Below are 18775 nucleotides of genomic sequence, written 5' to 3'. Positions count from 1 at the left end.
CTTATAAAAGAAACTGAAGACACAAAGAAATAGAAAAGCTTCCAAATGGATTGGAAGAATATTGTTAAAATGTCTACACAACCCAAAGCATTCTACACATCCAAAGCAATCTCTATCAAAATACCACCAGCGTTTTTCACAAAGCTAGAACAAACAATTCTAAAATTTGAACGGAACCAGAAAAGACCCTAAGTAGCCTAAGTAATGTCAAAAAAAAACAAAAGCAAACTGGGAGGCATCACAATTCCAGACTCAAGCTATATTACAATCATCAATTACTGTAATCATCAAGACAGTATGTACTAGCACAAAAATGGACACATAGATCAATGGAACAGAACAGAGAACCCAGAAATGGACCCACAACTATATGGTCAACTAATCTTCAACAAAGCTAGAAAGAATATCCAATGGAAAAGAGACAGTCTCGGGCGCCTGGGTGGCTCAGTTGGTTAAGCGACTGCCTTCGGCTCAGGTCATGATCCTGGAGTCCCGGGATCGAGTCCCGCATCGGGCTCCCTGCTTGGTAGGGAGTCTGCTTCTCCCTCTGACCCTCCTCCCTCTCATGCTCTCTGTCTCTCATTCTCTCTCTCAAATAAATAAATAAAATCTTTAAAAAAAAAAGAAAAAAAGAGACAGTCTCTTCAATAAATGGTTTTGGGAGAACTGGACAGCAACATGCAGAAGAATGAAACTGGACCACTTTCTTACACCATACACAAAAATAAATTCAAAATGGATGCAAGACCTAAATGTAAGACAGAAAGCCATCAAAATCCTAGAGGAGAACACAGGCAGTAACCTCTTTGACATCGGCCAGAGCAACTTCTTACTAGACACATCTCTGGAGGCAAGGGAAAAAAAAGCAAAAATGAACTACTGGAACTTCATCAAAATAAAAAGCTTCTGCACAGCAAAAGAAACAATCAACAAAATTATAAGACAGCCTATGGAATGGAAGAAGATATTTGCAAATATCTGATAAAGGGTTAGTATCCAAAATCTATAAAGAACTTATCAAACTCAACACCCAAAAAACAAATCCAGTTAAGAAATGGGCAGAAGACATGAATAGACACTTTTCCAAAGAAGACATCCAGATGGCCGACACATGAAAAGATGCTCAATATCACTCATCATCAAGACAATACAAATCAAAACCACGATGAGATACCACCTCGCACCTGTCAGAATGGCTAAAATTAACACCACAGGAAACAACATGTTGGCGAGGATGCGGGAAAAGGGAAAATTTCATGCGCTCTTGGTGGGAATGCAAATTGGTGCAGCCACTCTGTATAACAGTATGGAGTTTCCTCAAGTTAAAAATAGAACTACCCTACAACCCAGCAATTGCACTACTAGGTATTTACCCAAAGGATACAAAAATAAAGATTCAAATGCATGCTGATGTTTATAACAGCATTATCAACAATAGCCAAACTATGGAAAGAGCCCGTAAGTGTCCATCGACAGATAAATGGATAAAGAAGAGGTAGTATGTATGTATGTATTATATATATATATATATAATACATACATACACACACACAATGGAATATTACTCAGCCATCAAAAAGAATGAAATCCTGCCATTTGCAATGACGTGGATGGAACTAGAGTGTATTATGCTAAGTGAAATAAGTCAGTCAAAGAAAGATAACTACCATATGATTTCACTCGTAGGTGGAATTTAAGAAACAAAACAGATGAACATAGGGGAAAGGAAGGAAAAATAAAATAAGATAAAAACAGAGAGAGAGGTAAATCAGAAGAGACTATTAACTACAGAAAACAATGTAAGGGTTGTGGGAGGGGGGTGGGTGGGACATGGACTAAATGGATGATGGGTATTAAGGGGAGTACTTGTTGTGATAAGCACTGGGTGTTATATGTAAATGATGAATCACTAAACTCTACTCCTGGAACCAATATTACACTATATGTTAACTAACTTGAGTTTAAATAAAAACTTAGGGGAAAAAACTAAAAATAAAATAATAAATACCTCTAAGTATATTTTTTTAAAGATTTATTTATTTGAGAAAGAAAGAGAGACCGGGAGAGAGAGAGAGCACAGGAGGGAGGAGCAGAGAAAGTCTTAAGCAGACTCTGTGTTGAGCACAGAGCCCAACGCGGGGCTCAATCACACAGCCCTGAGATCACGACCTGAGCCGAAACCAAGAGTCGGATGCCTAAGCAATTGCACCACCCAGGCACCCTACTGTAAATATTTTTTAAAAAATCTTCACCTAGCCCCCCCCAAAAAAACTATGGTACTGGCATGAAGACAAACATACAGATCAATTGGATAGAAGAGAGAGCCCCAAAATAAAACTTCACATATATTTTTGGCAAGGGTGCTAAGACCATTAAATGGGGAAAGGACAATCTTTTCAACCTAAATGGCCACATGCAAAAGAAAAAAGCTGTACCCTTTCCTAACACTGTATACTCAAAATAGATCAAAGACCTAAATATAACACCTAAAACTGTAACATTCTTAGAAGAAAACAGAGGGCAAAAACTTCATGACACTGGATTTGGCAACGATTTCTTAGATATGATACCAAAGGCAAAGGTAACAAAAGAAAAAAGAAACAAATTGGGCTTTGTGATTATTTAAAAACTGTGTGCATCAAAAGACAATAGCAACAGAATGGGATAAAATATTTGCAGGTCATATATCAAATAAAGGATTAATATCCAGAATATGGAGAGAATTCCTAAAACTCAATGAAGAAAAAAAATTCAATGGACAAAGGACTTGAATAGATATTTCTCCAAAGGAGGTTTTCAAATGGTCAATAAGCTCATGAAAAGATTCTCAACATCACTAGCCATTTGGGAAATGCAAATCAAAAGTACAATGAGATATCACCTCACATTGGTTATAAAAAAAAAAAATTAAAAACAGAAAATAGTAGGTGTTAGAGAGGATGTGGAAAAACTGGAACCCTTATGCACCACTATCAGGAATATAAAATGGTACAGCTGCTGTGGAAAACAGCATGGCAGATCCTCATAAAACTAAAAACAGAACTACCATATGATCCAGCAATTTCATTTCTGGGTATATACCTAAAAGAATTAAGAGCAGGGTCTCAAAGAGATATCTATACACCCATGTTCATAGTAGCATTATTTACAATAGTGAAAATGTGAAAGAAACCGAAGTGTCCACTGAGAGATGAATCGATAAACAAAATGTGGTATATGGACCCAATGGAATATTATTCAGCCTTAAAAAGGACAGAAATGTTAAAATATGCTTCAACATGGATGAATCTGGAGGACATTATGCTAAGTAAAATAAACCAGTCACAAAAAGATACATACTGTATGATTCCACCTATATAAGGTAGAGTAGTCAAAACCATAGAGACATAAAGTAGACTGGTGGTTGCCAGAGGCTGGGGAAGGGGGAAATAGGGAGTTATTGCTTAATGGATACAGAGTTTGGTTGTAGAAGATTAAAAGTTATGGATATGAATGGTTGTGACAGTTGCACATTTTAGATCGATTTAATACCACTGAACTGTACAATTAAAAAGGGTTAAAATGGTAAATATTATGTTTCACTTATTTTACACAGTAAAAAAATGAGAGAGTTCCAATTTCTAGTTCCACATGTAAGGAGCTTGGAAGTCACCATTCTGTCCTAACAAGGAAAAGCTGAACAAAAATTAACGCTTCTTGGATCCATAAGAAAGGAGAAGACAAAGAATAAACCACTGCCCCCAAGATCGCAGAAATAAACGGGCAAACAGAGGGAGTCACAGTTTACCAGAACAGAGACTCACCAGTAGAAACTGCCAAAAAATCAGTGCTAGGTAGGAAAACCTAAACTGTACTTGATGAATTGCTGAAGCCTCAGTGTGGACAACTCTGAGAGTTAAAAACTACAGGGGGACCCAATCATAAGTGGGCCCCAACAATATTGTGAGACTTACCTGCAGAAGCTCAACTAGATTCCCACAGTAAATATAGGAGAAAAATCTCCTTGAGTTTCCAGCAGGGGAAAAGAACCATTTTGAAATAAGTCAGAGAACTCTGTTCTTAACAAGGCCTGCCCTAAGGAGTATCTAGTTAACCAGAGCCTGAACTGCTGGGATATTATCAGAGCCTAACTGATCTGGAGAAGGGAAATACCTAACATCAGCCCATGCCAGCCATTCTGTCTCATTTAAAGGGGCAGGAAAACAAAACAAAACAAAACAACCTGAAACACTTGTGATGCTCACAGTCCAGAGGCAGAGGCTCACTGAAAGATGGAGACCTAATCACAAGACTATAAAATGCCTCCCCTCTCCCCACAGCCCACCATCGTATTACTAAAGGCCTATTTCCAGCAGTTTCTTCCTCCTGATACATCATGTCTGACTATCAAGAAAAAATTAGACAAAAGTCAAAACACAATTTGAAGAGACAGAGCAAGCATCAGAACCAAACATGGCAGGGATGTTGGAATTCTAGGCCAGAATTTAAAATAACTGTGATTAATATGCTAAGGGCTATTATAACGGATAAAGCAGATAGCATGCAAGAATAGATGGGGGCAAGCAGTGTAAGCAGGAAGACGGAAATCATAAATGAGAACCAGAAGAAATGCTAGGGATCAAAAACACTAACAGAAATGAAGAATGCCTTTAATGAGCTTTTTTAGTAGAATGGGCATGACTGAGGAAAGAATCTCTGAACTAGAGGACATATCAATAAATCCCTGGAAACCAAAAAGCAAAGAGAATAAAGACTGAAAAAAGGAACAGAATAGTCAAATACTGTGGGAATACCACAAAAAGTATAACATACATGTATACAAACACCAGAAGGAGAATAGAGAGGGAAAGAAACAAAAGAAAAATCTGAAATGATAATGACTGAGAATTTCACCCCCAAACCAATGTCAGACACCAAACCAGAGATCCAGGAAGGTCAGAGAACACCAAGCCAGATAAATACCGCCCCCCCCGCCAAAAAAACAAACTACAAGCAAGCATATCATTTTCAAATTACAGAAAATCAAAGACAAAGAATCCTGAAAGGGGCGCCTGGGTGGCTCAGTTGGTTAAGCGACTGCCTTCGGCTCAGGTCATGATCCTGGAGTCCCGGGATCGAGTCCCGCATCGGGCTCCCTGCTCGGCAGGGAGTCTGCTTCTCCCTCTGACCCTCCTCCCTCTCATGCTCTCTGTCTCTCATTCTCTCTCTCTCAAATAAATAAAATCTTAAAAAAAAAAAAAAGAATCCTGAAAGAAACCAGAGTGGGAGAAAAACACCTTACTTGTAAGAGGAACAAAGATAAGAATTATATCCAATTTCTCATAAAGTATGGAAGCAAGAAGAGAATGGAATGAAGTATTTAAATGCTGAGAGAAAAAAACCAACAACCTGGACTTTTGCACCCTGCAAAATTATTTTTCAAAAGTGAAAGAGAAATAATTTCTCAGATAAATGAATATTGAGGGAATTTGTTACCAGTAGATTTGCCTTGCAAGAAATGTTAAAAGAACTTCTTTAGAGAGAAAGAAAGAAAATAGGTCAGAACTCAGATCTACAAGAAGAAAGGAACAGCATTCAAGAAGGAATAAGTGAAAGGGGCACCTGGGTGGCTCAACTGGTTGAGCAACCAACTCTTAGTTTCTGTTCAGGTTGTGATCTCAGGGTTGTGAGACTGAGCCCCGGGGCATCAAGCCCCACATCAGGCTCGGAGCTGGGGGTGGAGCCTGCTTAAGATTCTCTCTCTCTCTAAAATAAAAAAAAAGAAGTTAAAGTAAAATGAAAAAATACCAACAATTGTTTTTTAAATCCCAATTTAAAAAATCTCAAAAGACCTCAAGCAAGTTATTTTTGTGGAAGTTGACAATTCCAAAATTGATATAGAAGCAAAGGGGGCCAAGGATAGACAAGAAAACTTTGAAGAAGGAAAAGATCAAAGTGGGAGGATTTATTCTACTGGATATGAAGACTTATCCAGCTACCATAGTTAACAAAATCAATATATAGTATACATGCAATATAGCATAAGGATAGACAAAGAAAACAATGCAACAGAGTCCTAAACATTTTAATGCATATATGTCCAATTTATGACAAAGTGGCACTTTTCAATAAACGATGGTGCATGAACTGGATATCCATATAGACAAAGAAAAAAAAGGAAAATTGACCCCATGTTCACACCATACAAAAATAATAAATTCCAGGTGGAATTTTAGAATCTTTTAGGATAAAAGATACAATGACATAGCTTCTAGAAGATAATATAGGAGAATATCTTCATGACCATGGCATAGGGAAAGATTTCTTAAAAACAAAAAAATCATTAATCATTCATCAATTATAGTGAGAATATTGTTAAACTGGACAACATTAACATTAATAACTTCTGTTCATGTTACTTAACTATTATGAGTGAAAATGAAAGCTAACAGAGTGGAAGACTGTATTTGCAATGCATGAAACTGCGAAACAGCTCATATCCAAAGTGTATGTACGTACACACACACACACACACACACACACTACCCTATACACAAATGAAAGGACATACAACCCAATTGAAAATAATGGGCAAGAAACTAGAACAGACACTTCACAAAAGAGGATATCCAAATGGCCAATAAACTTGTCTGAAACATGTTCAACTTCACTAGTCATCAGGGAAATACAAATTTTTTAAATTTTATTTATTTTTAAGATTTTATTTATCTGAGAGAGAGAAAGAGAGATCATGAGCAGGGGGGAGGGAAAGAGGGAGAAGCAGGCTCCCTACTGAGCAGGGAGCCCAACTCAGGACTCAATTCCAGGACCCTGGGATCATGACCTGAGCTGAAGGCAGACGCTTAACCGACTGAGCCACCCAGGCACCCAAAATATAAATTTTAAAACATGAGGTACTGTTCTAACTTCACCAGAATTATTAAATGTAAAAGATGGAGAATACCTAGTATTGGTAAGGAAGCAGACTCTCAAACACTCCTCACAAGAGTGCAAATTAAGCCAACTATTTTGTAAAACTTTTGGGAACTATCTACAAAAGCTGAGTATGTTCATATTCCATGATCCCCAGCACTTTCACTCCTAAGAACATACAGAACAAAAATGTATACACATGTGCATCAAAAGATATGCAAAGGAATATTTTTATAGCAGCAATATTTGCAATAGCCCTAAACTAAAAACAATCTAAATTCACACCAACATAATAGACTGGATACACAAATTGAGGTATAGTCATACAATGGAATACTAGCAATGCAAGATGAGTGAACTACACAAAGTAACATAAATGAATCTCACAAACATATGCAGAAGTCAGGCACACCAGGACAAATAGGGTGTAATTCCATTCATACAAAATTCAAAAAGAATTAAAACAAACATCTGATATTAGAAGTCAGGATACTAGTTACCTATGAGAGGTAAGAGTGGTGATTAGAAAACAAAGAGGTATTAATAATGTTTCATTTCTTGGCCTGGGATTTAGTTACATGGGTATGTTCTCTTTGTGATAATTTAACAAGAAAAACACAATTTGTACACTTTTCTGAATGTTATACATCAATTAAAATTCTTAAATGCAAATCTGATAAATGTCCTTTTGAAGAAATGTTCCTGTTTCTAATGGAGATTACTTGCCTTGCCAGTTTCCTCTCATCCTTGCCTGAATTGAACTCATTTGTCTCCTTTAGGTAGTAGGGTGCTTTGAGGGGAGTGCCCTATCGGAACTGAAATGTGTTTTAACTTCTCTTCCACGTGAGATGTCAACTGCATTTTGATACAAAGACTAAAAGTAACCTTGAAGCAGATATTCCCTTTCCTGCAAAGAATCTCTTGAGTGGGTTCCTGTCCTCAGAGAAAGGCTTAGCAAAACAACAAAACTAACAGTATTTGAATGGCTTTAAGTATGATCTCTTGTGGAAGTAGTTGCTGAGGAGGAAGGAGGAAAAAGTTCTAGGTTTGTGTACTGGAAGGTAGTGTTTCTACGAGGTCTATTAGGATATTAAGACCCAGAATGACTGTCCTTTAAATAACTGCTGTTCGAAAGAACTTGACCTTGGCAACTTTAATAACAGCTAGCTCAGAATTTAGCCTCTCTGCCACCTTATTTCAGGCCTAATATTTGGGGATAACTGTTGCAGCACCGAAGTCACTTGCCCTCCCTGGAGCCTTTCCAATGAGCCTCAGATCTTTCTAGGAAATTCTCCACCTTGTTCCGACTGCCCACAGCTCTCACACATTTATCAACTGCTTCATCCATTCTCACTGTCCTGGGGCAGCCTAGAATCCCACAGATTTGGCTCAGAGAGGGACTGGAAAGTACTTTAAAGATGCCGGACAGTTTGGCTTGAAGTCTTTAAGAAGAGTAACTTTAATAACATTGCTCACAATAAAGAGTCAGGACCAAACCTGAAGCCCCTTGAACACACACACAGAGTAAAAGATTGGAGGGAGAGAGAAGGGACTTTTAAAAGACTGTATTCAAATGGATTTAATTACCACAAAGTTTATAATACTACATAATCTACAAATACAGGGAAGAATAATGTAAGCTTTTGAGGACATATATCCAACTGAGAATACTGAAAGATCAGACACAGAATGTGAATGTGATAACTGACATAGTAGTGGAGCGACAGAAATGAGAGATTTAAATGTAAGAGTCAGAATGCCATAGTGACTCAGCTCCTTCATATTATTACGTCACCACAGCATCATAACAATAAAACATAGTAACAGTATAATAAGAATGGACCTCTGAAGTTCAACTCTTACTGACTTGTGGGATTCAAATATTACACATGAGAAATGAATGACTGGGGCACATTATTTGCCCTGCAAACTGCACAGAACTCTGGTTTCACCTATAAATTAACTAGACTCTTCTCTGTGAAATAATGTTTTAAAAACATTTTCAGATACATTATTTTCAAGACAGTCTTTTTAGTTGAGCAGTCTTGGCAAAGACTGGTGTATGTCCTCTAACATGAACTTCTCTCTCTTCCTCAGTTAGGTAACCCTCAAAATGTCAGGCTGCTCAAAACAAAGACTATAACATGTTAATGTTTCATTAATTCTTGTCAATCACAGTTTATTACAAAATACATGTATATTTCCTTAGGTTTCAGTCTTATATAATTCTTCCTGGCTACATACTTGTATTTTTTAAGCCAAATCATTTCCCAAACATAACTATTAGACCTTTGAATTTTTCCTGTCATTATGGGCTTTCATAACATCTAATGTCCTTTGCAAATTTATAAGATACTATGTACTTCCTCTCACAGCTAAGATGTCAAAATATAAAAATGCTATTTATAAGCCACGGACGGAATCATTTCATTTTGTATTATTTTCAAGGAAGGTTTCAGTACAGTCTATATTTTTATTGATTAGAATGGATTTGTAAGTCATGATTGCATGATTACACAAAATGTTTATAAAAAATACAAATGTCCATTATCAACTTTATTCTCTTTACTAATACTATAATTCTACAGGGGTAAAAATACATATGAAGCTACTAAATTCGTGAGGCAGGAGGCCCTCCAATCCTCTGCCTCCCTAACCAAACTACTGTTTGCTGATAATAATCCCACCAAATGAATTGACTTCTTCTTGATCCCAATTAAATCTTAAGTATCTTTATTAAACATAGAAGAAAGTAATAATTATCTTCAGTTAAGCATGCCACATAAATGTACTGTGATGGGTGACCTGACAATCTGCCATGTAAATTAATCTAAGGTCTGCTGATTTTCATACCAGATCACTGATCCACATTCTGTCACCACAAATATGCACTAAGATTATATATTCCAATATGGACCACAACCTTTCCAACCAATCCCATACGTACGCTGAGCTTAGAGATTTATTTCATTTTTAAAATATTTTCTATTATCACATTCTTATTTACCATCTCTTCTATATTTTCAGGATTATGATGAAACAAGGTCAAGCGCCTGCCCACAGTCCCTAAACAGACACCTTGAGAAAAGCACTAAATTCCTGTAATATACGAACTGTAACACAAGCACAGAAAAAGTGACCACACGTATAAGGTGTACAATGACTTTCAAGAAGCAGAACTAAAAATTAGGCCTGAGTGACTTGCTGAATAACAAAATTATGACTTTACATAATAGCATAAAGTATTTCTCTCCTAAGTATTTCTTAGAATAAAAGCTAGGTACTACTTTATTTGGAGTTCCTCAGGCAAGTATCTTCATAACCTGGAGGTAGGCAAAAGTTTCTTAAGACACAGAAAACAGTAACTGTAAAATAAAATATTGAGAAATTAGACTTCTGCAATATTAAAAACCTCTGCTCATTTAAAGACATCATTATAAAAACTAGTAGGTAAGCCACAAACCAGAAAGGAAATATATGCAAAATACATATTTGACAAAGGATCAATATCCACAATACATAAAAACCCCTACAACTTAATAATAAAAAGGTAAACCCAATAAAGCATGGACAGAAGGTCTGAACAGATGCTTCACAGAAGGAAATAAACAAATGGCCAATAAGCACACAAAAAAAGTGCTCTATATCATCAGTCATCAGCGAAATACGTATTTACAACATAAAAACCACAAAAAAACCCATTGGAAAGGGGCAAAATTAAAATGTTTAACAACGCTAATCCTTGGTAAGGATGTAGAACACTGGAACTCTCATACAATATTATGGAGTATAAAATGGTACAACCATTTTGTAAAAAAAAAAAAAAGGTCTACCAGGTTTGTTTGGTTTTTTAAATAAAACTAAACATAATTCTATTCCTAGGTATTTTCCCAAAAGAAATAAAAACATATGCTCATCAAAAGACTTATACAAAAATGGTCATAGTAGCTTATTCAGAACATCGCAAACCAGAAATAGCCCATCAAAAGGATAAACAAAATGTGGTATAAGAAATTAAAAAGGGATGAACTACTGATAAATGCAACAAGATTAATGAGTCTCAAAAACATTATGCTGAGTATGAAAGCAGTCTTATGAAAAAGAGAATATATTGCCTGATTCTATTTATTCTATTCAGAATAGTTTGGGGTGGTGAGGCAGATTTAACTGGGAAGGATCTTCCCAAGGTGCTGGTAATGTTCTATATCTTGACAGAAGTTTAGGAAATCTAGTTGTATGCATTTGTCAGAACTATTTAAATGTACACTTATAATTTGTGCATTTCATCGTATGCAAATTTCACCTCAAGGGAAAAAAGGTAAAAATAGAAACAAATTAAAGAAATATCTCAGGGTGCCTGGGTGGCTCAGTCGGTTAAGCATCTGTCTTCAGCTCAGGTCATGATCCCAGGGTCCTGGGATCAAGCCCCACAATGGACTCTCTGCTTGGCGGGGAGCCTGCTTCTCCCTTTCCCACTGGCTGCCACTCCCCTTGCTTGTGCTCTCTCTCTCTAATAAATAAATAAAATCTTAAAAAAAAAAATCTCTGTTAAAAACCAGAAGAGTGAAATCGTACTTATTAAGAAAAATAAATTCAATAATTTTCGGAAAAAATACATAATCTAACTCAAGTATGTAAAGAAACCAAATGACCCTTGCACTTACCCAGATGTCTGCCTGGCCTGCTCCCTCATGTATTCTTCAGGTCTCTGCTAAAATGCAATTTTAACAAAGGTCTTCTCTAAAAATGCTATTTCAACAAACACCCCCGAGTCCCTCACTTTCTATCCTTGTGTCCTGCTTAATATTTATTCACAACCTTTGGTATCACCACAAGAACACATCTGTTTGTTTACTGTAAGACTCTCCACCAGTGGAATGTAAACTCCAAGAGAACAGTGAGGAGAAGGAACAATAATGAACACATTATTCCATTTCCAAAATATCACTCAACTGCAATCCACTTGAGCTTTAAGGTAGATTTAAATGAAGTGTCTGGCCTCAAAGAAATGGCAAAGAAATACAGTAAACGAGGAATCTCTCCCTTCTCTCATTTCCACCTTTTGGTCTCTGCCTAGAGGGAAGCTGGAATTTCCACTGAAATCCACTACTCCACATATCTGGGCCCTCTCCAGCCTTTACTCCCTCAGCAAAGAAGAGTGACTAATTCGATAAATCAGAGTTTGATATTAATTTGGCCACATTTCACTAGAGGGTGAAACCACTGGGCTAAGCCAGCCCATGTTCTTACCAGCATCTTGCCTCCTCTTACTTAAGGAGACCTACCAACTCTTGACTTTCTCACTGCTGCCTATGACTGGTCATGTGAAACAGGCCCATAGGCCTCTCTCATGCTACATGTTGGGAAAGAAGTCTAAACAATCTGCTTTGCAAACCTAGTGAAGTCTCTAGTCTAGGCAACATGAGTAGATTTGGAGTGGGAGGTTTCAAGCCTAAGCCATGTTCTCCAGTGGCTTTTTCCTAAGAACCTCAAATTGAAGGTTATAGGATGCACATTTAAATTAATAAAGTTTGTACCAATACTCCATTTGGACAGTAATCATTGGATATATACTGTATAACAGTCAAAATGCCAGAGGAGTTCTGAACTCCTAACTCAAGAAAAATATAAAACAAAAAACATTAAAATAATGTTAATACTCCACTGGTGCTAAATAACTTATTTTAATAAATTTGTCTTTAATACAAGTACAAAACAACACGCCTACCATTTCAGCTATAGTTAAACCCACACTTCAAAGCTAAATCAATAATTAGTAACATGTTAATTCTGAAAAGTCTTTAACTACAAGAGTATCAAATATAATACAAAACCCAAATGTTTAATGCTTTCTGTTACAATATTGAAAGTAAACTTCTTAGCATCCCAAGGCTATCAAAATCTCATCGCCCCACCAAAATCTTTTTTTATTTAACAAGTAAAAGTATAGTACCCTGCTGGTGTTTATATTAAAAAATTTTAAAAACAAAAAACTTCTAATTTCACTGTGATTTGAGTACTTCTATGCCATCCCCAAATGCCTTATGTACATACTAACTCTTTGCAGGTAGGTTCATGGTCTTGGTAGAAAAAAATCATGTTAGTCACAGTATTTTAAGGTAGTATATAACTAGATTTTTAAGCTAGAAATAAAGCAAGGAAGTTTAACATTATTATCCTTTCTTCTTCTCTCTTTTTTCTCCAATAAGGACAGATTTAACATCATTCTTCATTCAAATGGACTATCGTATGAGGTTTTAGTTTATGCTTCTTCTTGGTTAGCTGGTTAATATCAAAGGCCCAAGGACAATTCTCATTAGAACCGCGCATTTCCACATAAGGGTAATTAGTTTTAATTTAAAATAAAATAATATATGTAGATTAAAATATAACACAAACATATGTAAACTAGTAAGAGACATTCAACTAGAAAACTGAAAGTACCCATTAGAAAGGAAACAACACAAGGGAAAATTTTTAAACTGAAGTGCCGAATCATTAAAGATACTATCATCACTGTATCCAGACCAGCTAAGATAAGAATGAAGTTAAGAATATGTGAAATGCTGACAAGAAGAATTGCTTCTACAGTTAAAATGAATGTGTTTTAAGAGAGAAAAAAATAAGCTTCTAAAATGAAACTTACAAAGCAAAACATGGGCTTAGTAATTTATTAAAAATTATACCCCTAATTTTCTCTGGAGAAAAAGGAACATTATAAACAAGGGCATGAAATAGACTTCAGATCGTGACTCATACCAATACTCTGTTCTTGCTGAAAAATACTATTTAAAAAATTAAATAAAATTTCAAATATTTTCCATTTAATGTGGGTTAAAAAATACAATGTTTATATCTGAAATATAAACTAGTCATTTATTTTCATTCACAATATAAAGTGGTTTAGGTAAGGTTTACTTTTCCCAGTGCTCAAAGTTAAATAGGAATTGTATTTCATATCTAGGAATTATAATAGTAATGTTAAGTGTAAGTTTAATTTTGCTGAACTAAAGCTCAGATTCAATTAAAAATGTGTATGAAGATATCTAAATAAAACAAAGGCTTTAATTTTTATTATTTTGCAATGATAGTAAGTTTACTTTTTCTAACATTAGGAAAAAATCTAGCCTCCTTTATCAATATAAAACTATGAAAATAATCACAACAGAATCTTTTATATATAACTTAGGAAAACAATTTCACATGATACACTCAAAACACTCAAGAATTACAATCCAGAAAGAGACAATCTCCCTGAAACAGAAAGAAGTTCTTTCTTTTTGTCACCTCCATTCCTTATATGTAATCTTTATTTCACATCATTTACATAGAAATATTTATCACAATCAGACAGGTAGATAAGAAAAAAAATTTCTGCCTTTAGAGCTCATAAAGTAAATTTACTCAGTCTTCTTAGTATGTTTCTTTTTAACAGTATCTGAAGCAACAGCTATAGGTTTTGAGGTCGATGAACCAGTACCATTAAAAGATGATTTTGTTTCACTTTTCTTTTCACATGATGAAAACTGCTGCTGCCAGCCAAACAGCATCCGACTCAATGTATCCTCAAAAGGAGCGAAAGGCACATTAGCAGTCTCTGTAATCATCATGGTTATCTGGAAAAAAAAGTTCAGTTTTGAATTGAAATACAAATGTTCCTACTTCTCAAAACTGAGAAGAGAAGTAAATTTAAAAAGAAAGATTAAAAACACATTCTTATTTTTTACTCTTAAAAAAATTTTTTTATTGAGGTATAATTGACACAGTTTCACATATAAAACATAATTCAATATTTGTATATATTGCAAAGTGATCATCACAATAGGTCACCATATAGTTACAAATCTTTTGTGTGATGAGCACTTTTAAAATTTACTCTTAGCAGCTTTCAAATATGCAATACACTATTATTAACTATAGTCACTATGCTGCACATTACATCCCATGACTTATAACCAGAAGTTTGTACCTTTTGAGTCCCTTTGTCCATTTCATTCCCCCAAACCCCTACCTCTGGCAGCCACCAATCTATTCCTTATATTTAGAAGTTTTGTTTTGTTTGCTCATTTGTTTTGTTTTTTAGATTTCACATGTAAGTGAAATCATGTAGTATTTGCTTTTCTCTGAGTTATTTCACTTAGCATAACGTCCTCAAGATCCATCCATGTTGTTGCAAATGGCAAGATTTCATTTTTTATTGAATATTCCATTGTATAAATATATATATATACACATACACACACATATATTACATCTTCTTCCTCCGTTCATCCATCAACTGACACGTTGTTTCTATTATCCTGGCTATTGTAAATAATGCTGGATGAACATGGGGGTGCATCTATCTTTTTTAATTAGTGTCTTCATTTTCTTCAAATAAATATCCATAGTGGAACTGCTAGATCATATGGTAGTTCTATAAATTTTCTGAGGAACTTCCATACTGTTTTGCATAGCGGTTGCACCAACTTACATTCCCACCAACACTGCACAGGGTTCTATTTTCTCCACATCCTCACCAACACTTGTTACTTCTTGTCTTTTTGATAACAGCCATTCTGACAGGTGTGAGGTGATACCTCTTTGTGGTTTTGATTTGCATTTCCTGATTATCAGTGATGCTGAGCATCTTTTCATGTACCTGTTGGCCATCTGTATGTCTTTGGAAAATTATCTGTTCAGAGCTATCCATTTTTTAATTGGGTTGTTCGGTTTTTTGCTATTCAGTTGTATGAGTCCTTTATGTACTCTGGATATTACCCACTTATCAGATATATGATTTGCTAATATTTTCTCCCATTCAGTAAGTTGCTTTCATATTGCTAACAGTTTCCTTTGCTGTGCAGTTTTTTTTTCTTTGCTATGCAGTTTTTTTTAGTTTAATGTACTTCCACTTGTTTATTTTTGCTTCTGATGTCCTTTGCTCTAGGTATCAGATCCAAAAAATAGCCAAGACTGATGTCAAGGAGCTTACCACCTATATTTTCTTCTAGGAATTTTATGGTTTTGGTTCTTCAATCCATTTTGAGTTAATTTTTGTGTATAGTGTAAGATAGTGGTCCAGTTTCATCCTTTTGCATGTGGCTCTCCAGTTTTCCCTGCACCATTTATTGAAGAAACCATCCTTCCCCCATGGTATATTCTTGGCCCCTCTGTCATGAATTAATTGACTATATACACATGGGTTTACTTCTGAGCTAAAATGCATTCCTTAATCTTTAGAAGAAGTAAACTCAGCTAGGTTCTAGAAAATCTCTGGTCTCCACAAGTTTATACTTAACCAAAGCAAAAGAACATAACTCATTAATAATAATAATACAAGTTACCATATTTTTGGGTGCCAAATGAGTAGTATAACCACAAAAATAGTTAGTATTCAAAGGAAATAGGAAGATAAAATATCATCTATGGTCTATACCAAACAACCAATAACAGCTACCATTACTATGCTCTTAACACGTGGCAGAACTTTGATAAGTGTTCTATATGATCTTATCCTCTTTAAATTTAACCCAACAATTACACCACTATTACTCTCAGCATAGAGATGTGAACCAAGACTGATAGGTTCAGTAACTTGCCCAAAGTCACAGAACTAATAAGCAATAAAGCAGTTTGGAACACCCAGGTTTTGAGCTCAATCACTAAATACACTGCATTCTATCATTATCTAAAGTCACAGACTTTCAGTAAATTGCAGAATACTACCCTTAGGAGGGAGAGTAGAAAGTCTCTAATTCATCCAATTTTTCCCACATGTATATTTATATACAAAGCACCAAGACATTAAGAGGTGGAATATAAAGTGCTACCAATTCTTTATCTGGCAAACGCACAGTGTTTGGAGATAATCAGATTACTCAAAAAATTAGATTGGTACCAAAATGGATCTGAGGGGAGAATGTTAAAGACTAGAACGGTTCCAAAAAGCCCAAGAATTTCCAAAAGACAATTCCTCTAGCAGATCTAAGATAATGAATCAAATTAGAAATTTTTGGAATCAAAACTCCACAAGAGGCCCCTACCTAATCTATTTGTTTGAGGAAAATGGAATCAAGAATAAAATTCTTACTAACTACAATGTTGTCTAGGTAGTGAGGAGTTGGGAGACAGAATAGGTGTCCATCAAGAAGAACGCGTAAGTGAAATGCATACTGTGCAACTATTAATAGTAATAGAAAAGTAATATGGAAAAATTCTTAAAAATACTGTTAGGTGAAAATGAGACAAAGAACAAGAGCTACAGTGTACTATCGTTTAGATAAATTAAAAATGCATGCACACACATTATGAATGTACAAAATGTCACAGAATTGTATACTATGAAATAGTTGATTGTTTTGTGACTTTGACCTCAATAAGAATAGACAAAATAACAAACTTTTTAAAAAATGCATGCACATGGGCTCCAAGCCAGCCATGACTAAAAAAGATGCCTTATATCAAACCCAGTCTCTCACCAAAATCAATATAAAAAAACAAATACATAAAACAACCATTAAAAAGCACTGGAGAATAACAAATCAGGCTGAACCTAATAGGGCTATGATCCCTAAGAGAAAGTTAACTGAGTAAGGTGAGCTCCACATTCAACTTGGCTTTTTTCTTTTAATGATATGTATCAATTCATAGCAAACACAAGTCCCAATGGGCTAAGGAGACAAAGGCTGCAGTGTGAGAAGGCCAAAGCATCTGGGACTTGAGGGCAATACAACTCAAAGAGGAGAGAATCACAAAAAAGTAAGCCCAGAGATCCACACATAACTTGCTCTTGAGAAGTTTACCAACCCAAAACTGTGCAAAAGAGATTTCAAAAACCTAGCAGAGCAACAGTTGGAAGGCTAAAAGCTGATCAGACACTTCAGCAGCCAGCTGAAGGCTGGAGTTCAAGGCCAGCCAAAGTGGAACTCCCTAGGCATATACCTCAGGTTTAAACTGAGACCCAAAAGGGTCACATTCTAAAAGGGCAAACCCAAAACAGAACAGCATGAACAAAACCTAAAAGCAACTATCAACAGGATTAAAATAATCTGCTTGTGCATTACACCTGGCTGCCAGAAAAAAGTTGAATGTAGTCCGTGCCCTGAAAGTCCTTACAGACTGGTCAGAGACAGGCTGGTCAGAGACAGAGTAAATCAGTAATTACAGAACAGTAAAAGAGTAAATGCAGTAATGGAGGTCTGGTCACAAATATTTAAGTATGAGATACACATTTGGAAGTCATTACCATACAAGTAAAAGGGAAAGGCATGAATATGAATGTGGTCACCTGGAGAGAGAATACAGAGTAAGAAGAGTCTAAATATAATGTTAATCTACAAGTTTATGTCATTATTGGGTAAGATCTAAGAAGAACTTCTTTATATTAAATTATTCTTTAGAATAAATAGTTACAATAAGGTGTACTAGCATAATTACCTTGATCATAGCTTGACTTCATAGACTGCCAATAACAAATAAAAGAATTCAGTTAAAAACAATGGTCCACTGTCAGGAAAACAGCAATGTCTTTTTACAAACACTAAAAGAGAAGACCGTCAGGATCTAAAGTATTTCCTGAGTACATGAACTATAGTATTTTTCAAAGTCGAGTGTTTTAATAGAATCTCCACTCCCAGTAGACTCATCACTCAGCTGAGAAGTATTGCTGGCATCAGAAATTACTGCTGAGATAGACTTATGAGGTTCAAGGACAAATTTCTGTGAATTCAACCTCTTACCAGGTCTTGATTCAGTAAGGTAACACAAATATAATGGTGACAAATGGAATGAACCCTTATTCTTTTACAAATAAAATATAAAACTGTCTCCTTATTTAGCAAACTATTAACAGAAAAAGCATAACACCTAAATTAAATAGCAT

At 35.5% G+C, this 18775-nt stretch overlaps 1 protein-coding gene across 1 annotated transcript in view; it reads right to left on the bottom strand.

Annotated features, from left to right (window-relative positions):
- Nucleotides 1-13969: 13969 nt before the first annotated feature.
- Nucleotides 13970-18775, bottom strand: part of TMEM38B (transmembrane protein 38B) — a 54606-nt gene continuing 49800 nt past the window's right edge. The window contains exon 6 of the mRNA XM_021691493.1: nucleotides 13970-14528. Coding sequence (XP_021547168.1) covers nucleotides 14313-14528 — 216 coding nt within the window. The 3' untranslated portion in view covers nucleotides 13970-14312. The remainder of the gene's footprint in view (nucleotides 14529-18775) is intronic.

Source organism: Neomonachus schauinslandi, chromosome 13, assembly GCF_002201575.2.
Source record: "Neomonachus schauinslandi chromosome 13, ASM220157v2, whole genome shotgun sequence".
Taxonomy (NCBI): Eukaryota; Metazoa; Chordata; class Mammalia; order Carnivora; family Phocidae; genus Neomonachus; species Neomonachus schauinslandi.
This window is presented reverse-complemented; position numbering and strand designations above follow the sequence as displayed.